At 54.9% G+C, this 6,485-nt stretch overlaps 1 protein-coding gene across 1 annotated transcript; it reads left to right on the top strand.

The window, feature by feature from the left end:
- Positions 1-1,092: 1,092 nt before the first annotated feature.
- ETH_00009215 (uncharacterized protein) lies at positions 1,093-4,521 on the top strand (the record flags this gene model as incomplete). The annotated part of the gene is made up of 1 exon (XM_013378196.1): positions 1,093-4,521. The coding sequence occupies one exon, from the start codon at positions 1,093-1,095 to the stop codon at positions 4,519-4,521; it is 3,429 nt and encodes a 1,142-aa protein (XP_013233650.1).
- Positions 4,522-6,485: the final 1,964 nt, after the last annotated feature.

The raw sequence follows: 6,485 nt of genomic DNA, 5'->3' as shown, positions 1-6,485 counted from the left end.
CTTGGGAAGCCTCTGGGGCTGCAGGCTGAACAAGGTTGGCTATGGAGGCCACGTCCTGAGATGGTCAGTAGCGGCTTCACGTATGCCTCTGTTCACTCGGGACCGTTCAACGTATAAAAGCTTGTGTGTGGATGTTCGTCGACCTACTTGTGCTGCCATGCATTAATCCTGTTTAACACAGAAGCATAACGAAACAGCCCTCCTTTTCTGTGGAGAACTGAGGAGGGTTCGTGGAACTACACAGTAAGCTCAAGATGCATTGGGGATTTTTTCAGAATAAAAGCGGACTATGGCTTAGATGTGAGGCCAGTAAGCAAGGGTAGACACATGTATATGCTGACACCAAGGGACAATGAAGCGCAACCGCACAGATGCATCCCGAGGCGTGTGGACATGCGAAACTTATAATATTTTGGTGCTCAACAATGTAGCCCGTTCTGTAACCTGTGTGATCATTCACTACCACCTTCGGGCACATGACTGTGGTGCCCTTGCTGTTACTGCTGTCCTGCTCTGAGAGGCCCCACCCGAGGTTGGTGGCCGGTAAGGTTTTCCGTTGCTTGGCTGCTGCCGCACAGTAGGAGTCTAGCGCTTGTCCGGAACCAACGGCTGATAGTAACAGCTTAGTTATGTAGGAAGAAAACATTCATTTTCGGTTCTCCTCACCGAGTCTTGCGAATCAAACTGGTTTCCTCAGTCTCGATGCAGGGAAGCAAGACCCGCCAGCCTGCGCTCTCGCCATATGTCGCGCAGTGTGCTGCAGTGGTTACCTGTGGTGACTTGCAGGTGCAAAGCAGTGTTTTCCGTGTCTTATTTCACTCTTCGTATACCTGGTTGGTTCGGCTAGTCTCGTAGGAACCTCTCACACAAGCGCTTCGCTGGCAGTGTCGCTGGTGTCTCTTGTGTGTCTCCCTTGCCTGCCCGGCTGTCTCCAGCGCTCCCCTCATTCACCTCCATGTTGACTTAGGGTGGCGAGGTCAGCGGCGGCCCATAGAGGTGTAGGGGGCATCAGGTATCCCTCAGCTCCCGCAGAGCTGCAGCAGCAGTGCACGGGGCTCAAACGGCAGCCACCTGCTGCTGTTGCTTCGATTTATGTCAAGCTCCCCTCCCGGTGGTCACAGGGACTGCAGAAACGATGGCCTTGCCCCAGGTCAGCCGCCAAACTCAACGGTGGATGCAGCTGCGCCGGCTGGGCTGCACCAGCTTCGCACAGCGAGACCTCCAGAGAGACCTTCGGGGATCTTTAAGGCCCCACAAGAAGGAACAACTCGCCTGAAACACCAGCAGCATCTCCAGGCAACAGACAGCAGCAGGTGGGACATGGAGCAGCGCGATAGGCCCTGTCGTATTGGCGGCTTGGGGGCTGTCGCGACTCCTGTGTCTGCAAAGGATTTCCCCAAACACGTGCAAACCGTGAACTTGAGGGCCGTTGCGGCTGTTGGCCATACTTCAGAACTTGACCGGCGACAGGACGCAATACCCAAGCCCATGTGCGCAGCAGCAGCGGGAAGTCCCACAGGTCAATCCACGCCAAGCATGTCGAGGGGCCCCTATCACACGTTTTTCGCCACAGAACCCTCCAAGCCGGCAAAGCATTTTTTTGCGGGGCACCCGAGAGGCCTAGCAGGACATTCTAACGTACACAGCGAATCACTGAACCACAAAACCGGTCAGAGCGGCATTGAGAAAGGGATTGAGGTCCCCAGTCCCTCACCGTGTGAGGGTCCAGGTGCTGGAGCAACAGCAGCCTCACATGTGTCCAGTGATTTCAAGAACAATAGAGGGCACAAGGGACAGAGGAGACTTCTGAAGAGTTCGCTTGACACAAACAGACGGGTCCGCTCGTGGTGGCCCCGGGACTCCAAAGTAGCGCCTGAAGACGGAAGGAACTCGCAGTGTCTCAATGCAGCAGCAGGTCTTGCTACAGCAAGCCTTTGCCACTCTTCTTCAGACACAGGAAAGGCACAAGCACAACATTCAGGATGCCTTACCCTGCCTGATACTGCTCGTGGAGGCCCCGTAGGCGGATGCAGTAAGAGAGGCACTAGGGGCCCTGTTGACAGGGGATCTTGTAAGGTCAGCTTTGCGCCCGCGGCCGCAAAGACCACCGTACAAGCGAGGAGGGCCTGCAGCACGTGTATTAAGGCGATCCAGGGCTGTTCTGCAGCAGCAGCATCGCCTGTTGTGGGCGAAACAACAGCAGGTGGCTCCACCTGCACTGGTGGAGAGGACGATGAAGGTGCGCAAGACCGTTTGCACAGCCGCGGCTCAGAAGTGACTCCTACAGTGCTGTACTCAACAGGAGCCCTAGATGGACCGGAAGCGTCCCTCCCGGCAGCGCACTCGCAGCCAGCTGGCAAGGCTGCAGTGCCCCTTCTTTCGCGCGAGGGGTCCCGAGCTGACGCTGGACAGCCGCGGAATGCTATGGATGAGAGGGGCCCAATGCCACGTGCAGCAAAAAATGTGTCTGCTGCTGCCACTCGTGCTGCTGCAGTTGCCAAGGCTGCTGCAGCTGTTGCTGCTGCAGCTCAGGCTGAGGTTGTGGCCGCCGCCACCGTTGCAGCATGGGGAGAGAGCAGAAGCTGCGTGCCTACCTGCACTAGTCTGTCGAGCGAGCAGCGGAGGGAGCAGCTGGCTCTCATCTTACGACTGCTGCTGCTGCTGCCGCCCGAGCTGCAACACGACATACAAGCCCGTCTGTTCATGCTGAAGCAGCAGCAACAGCGGCATCGATGGTCATCGGCCGCTTCTCACCGCTGGCCAAAACGAGCAGCAACAACGGCAAGTCTGCCAATGACGGCGGCAGCCTCAGGAATATTGGGAGGCTCTTGGTGGTCCCACCAACACCAGCAGCCCCATTTTGCAGCATCAACTTCTACTCCCTCTTTCACCGTGCCTCTCCCCTTCGACGTCAGAGATAAGCGTAGTAGGAGCAGCAGCCGCTCTAGCAGCAGCACTCCTTCAGGTGTTGTGTTGAAACTACAGCAACAATGTATGCAGCAGCAGCAGCAGCAGGGAGACCGCCAGCCACCGCCACAGCAGCAGCAGCAATTGTTACGGAATAGTCCGGGAGAATCAACAGTAAATGGCCTTTTCATGTCTGCTACTCTACAGGCATCTGCAGTGCTGCAGCTGACGCCGGGAAGGCATGCAGGAGAGAGCTTGGCAGCTGCAGCTGACCCGGCAGGAGCGGCAGCAACAACAAGGGGTGGCAGCGCAGCGCAGGTCTCCTCAAGTGCCAAGCTGTCCAGCTGCAGATGTCACAAAGGCACGGCTAGGGGGCCTTATAATCGTCCACCGTCCTCCTTTTTGGTGCATGGAAGAAATTCACTGCAGCAGCAGCACCAGCAAAACTCCCAGAACGTAACTGAGGGAGGAGCCGCTGGCTGCAGCAATTTCGTAGGTTCAGTGCATTCCTCGTGTTGTCGTCTCCGCTGCTCCCCCAGTAACCAAGCAGGAGAGGCCCTGCTAGCTGCCGCTCTCCCTCAAAGGTCAGTTGGGCCGTCTTGCAGTGGCTGCAGACGCTGCGAGGGGGCAACAGCAGCAGCTAATGTTAGCAGCAGCACCACTTGCTGCATTGGCACAAGCAGCTGCTGCTCACGCTCTCAAGGACAAGCTCTCAACAGCGCACAGCAGCAGCAATCCGTTGCTGTCCGTGGCTCGCGATCTCACCGCGGGACAGCCTCTCTCCTCTGCTACTACTCCGCTTCCGGCCAACTGAGCACTTCCACCACGGCGATTCCTCAGCCTTCAAGCCAGTGTTGTCACACTGGCCGCGAGAGCTTCCACATCAAGAAGCCGTCACTGGCGTCGCAGCAGCAGCAGCAACAGCAGCAAGAGTTGACAGCAGAAGACGATACAACGGATACATCTGTAGCAGCAGCAGCTGTTGCAGCCGTTCCACCCAGTTCAAGGCATAGGGGTCTCGTAGATGGTGGTGTTGAGGGCTGCATGCGGAGTGGGAGGGGAACTTGCCCGCCTGGTTCTCATCAGCAACAGCCCGGGCGGTGCGGGGGACAGCAGCAAAAGTCCTGCAACGCCGCAGCAACCCAACCTCATGTGATAGGCCTGCATATGGCCCCGTCACGTGGCGGCTGCAGAAGCGCAGGTAGCTGCAGCAGCAGCTACAGCGGCAGCTGCGGGTGGATTGATCAAGGGCTGCTACAAGTTCAGATGTCCTCTGTTCCCTCTTTCCTGCGATCTGGTGCTGTTCCGAGGCCTTCAAACAACGCGGCGGATTTGGCGACTCTGAGGAGCTCCTGGGCCCGACTTTTACTGGCCGCGAGAGGGGGAAAGGATACCCCCAGGACCTTGGCGCTGTCACCTCAGACGGACAGCAGCGTTCTGGGCAGCATCAGTAGCAACAGTAGAAACAGGAACACTGCAAGCAGCAACACCGTGACCAGCAACAGCTTGAGCGACACCAGCAGAGAAGCTTCTCAAGACACGAGACTCTTTCAGACAGAAGGTGAGCGCTTGTGTGCTGAGGCCGATACCAATTCACCTCTTCAAAACAATTGAGACAATTTGCTGTCCTGGCCAGCACACTGCAACGGGGTACGCGGGGTGTCATGAAAACGCATTGGCAACTGGCTTTTGCAAACTGTCGAAGGCCATATTTATGAGGCTTTGGGTGTCCTCTAGAAAGTTAAGCCATTGAGGCATAAGGTTGCGTGAGGGTTAAGATTCCGAAATTAAATGAAGTCAGCCTGCAGTTTGGTGATCGCTGTATACGGTGACCGTCGCACTGCTGGGAAAGTTCTGAGTTCTGCCGCTTGTTTATTGTTGCCACTAGGTTTAGAAGCGCGCAGTTCCCGAGATAATTGTTGAAACAACTGATTAATGCGCTTGCTCATATGCTGCACTGGCGGCGCAAACAAAGGCCAGCTTTGTTGAGCTGTTGACTCAGGGCTTTTCAATGTGGGGAGCTTGTAGTGTCACTGAGTGCGTGCAGCACGAGACTTTGAGCTTCCTGTGCGTTAAGCTCATGCCAATTGAAAACCAAGCCTTTTTAAGGGGATTTGTAGGGCAAGGCAACGAAGTTGTTCCCAATAAAGAGGGGGCAGTAACAAAAAATTGGCACACGTGTGCTCTGCGTTTTAGTCGGAATTGACTGCGATTCATAGCGTTCAATGCATTTGGTGACAGTGTCAACTGACTGTAAGGAAAGAAGCCAGTGACTTGAGGAGAGCGGTCAAAAGATGTATGTGTATGATGCACCTGTGCCTTGTCTGCAGTGCCCATTATACCTCCGCTGCCTACCGTGAAGCCTAGTTTGTGAAATTGATGCTTGGAAAAGACGCCTGTCAGTTGGAAGAAACGGTCAAAGGGTGTCTGCATATCAGAGGTGTCAAAAATGCGCACACGCTTTAGATCCTGACAAACTTAGCGCTGGAGATGCTGTCAGCTGCTGGCCTAAAGGGTCGCGTCGCTTGCTAAGAGCTAAGAGATTTCTGTCCCTGTGTCGCCAGGCAGCTCTTGCAGTGCACAGGCGCTACAATGGGTCCTTCACGAGGCCTCTAGAGGCTATAAATAGAAAGGAGCAGGAGATGTGTTAAAATTAACCTAGTTTACACTGAAATCAAGGCTTTAGGGCTGCGACTTCCCTACAGCGGGCCCAACGTTCGGGCTGGCCCTGTGGCACTGACCCACCGAAGGGCATTCAGTTTTTGCTGTCAAATGACTACAGACGCGTTTCTTCGGCCGATAAGTCGTCATGCTTCTCAGCCATCATTGTAGCTCCATAGAAGGGCGGCAACAGAGGTGCTATCGCTCTATTGTATGGTTTGTACACACACGCATCTTTGTAGCCGACGTAACAGGAAAGGCTTTAAACTCTGGCTACATATCGTCGAGTTTACACATAGAAAAGCTAAAGCGACTAAATGAAGCGTGTGGTTCCATTACAAGGAAAGTTCCGTACTGTGGGGAAGGTCACGCACAAGGAGTCGGCTGGAGAAGATACAGCACTAACTCGGAGGATTTGGCATCGCAAGCGGAAGACGCTCTGTATCACGCTGTGGGTGCCAGTCAACGGAGAGCTAGAACTAGTGGGCCAACCTCGCCCAAATTCGAGCACACTAACACTCAGGCGTCGCCGCCTGGCGCGCAAACATTTTACAAGACTGAAGCATGAAGGTTAAAACAAACCCACAGATACCGTGAAATGGCCAGCTGCACTGGCGTCAACCCATACCGCCAGCTTAAGCGAAACAAGTATTAATTCGTAAACCGTGTAACGGTCAAACACAGAGCGGCACATCGCCAAAAAGCAAGCAGCGGTACGGCTGCCTTTGTGATGGCGCGAGCAACATATCTAATTGCCCGACCAAAAGAAAAATGCCCCCATAAGTGTTCTATTTTGTAAGGCCTCATACGACGCACACGGGCCCGTAAGCATCAACAGTTTCTAGTGGTAAGCACCAAAACTTTTCCAGGAAATTCCACTGCACGGACCTAATGAAGCCAAGCATTGTTCAGCACCA

Source organism: Eimeria tenella, genomic scaffold (genome assembly GCF_000499545.2).
Source record: "Eimeria tenella Houghton genomic scaffold, Eth_scaff78, whole genome shotgun sequence".
NCBI classification, from domain to species: domain Eukaryota; phylum Apicomplexa; class Conoidasida; order Eucoccidiorida; family Eimeriidae; genus Eimeria; species Eimeria tenella.
This window is presented reverse-complemented; position numbering and strand designations above follow the sequence as displayed.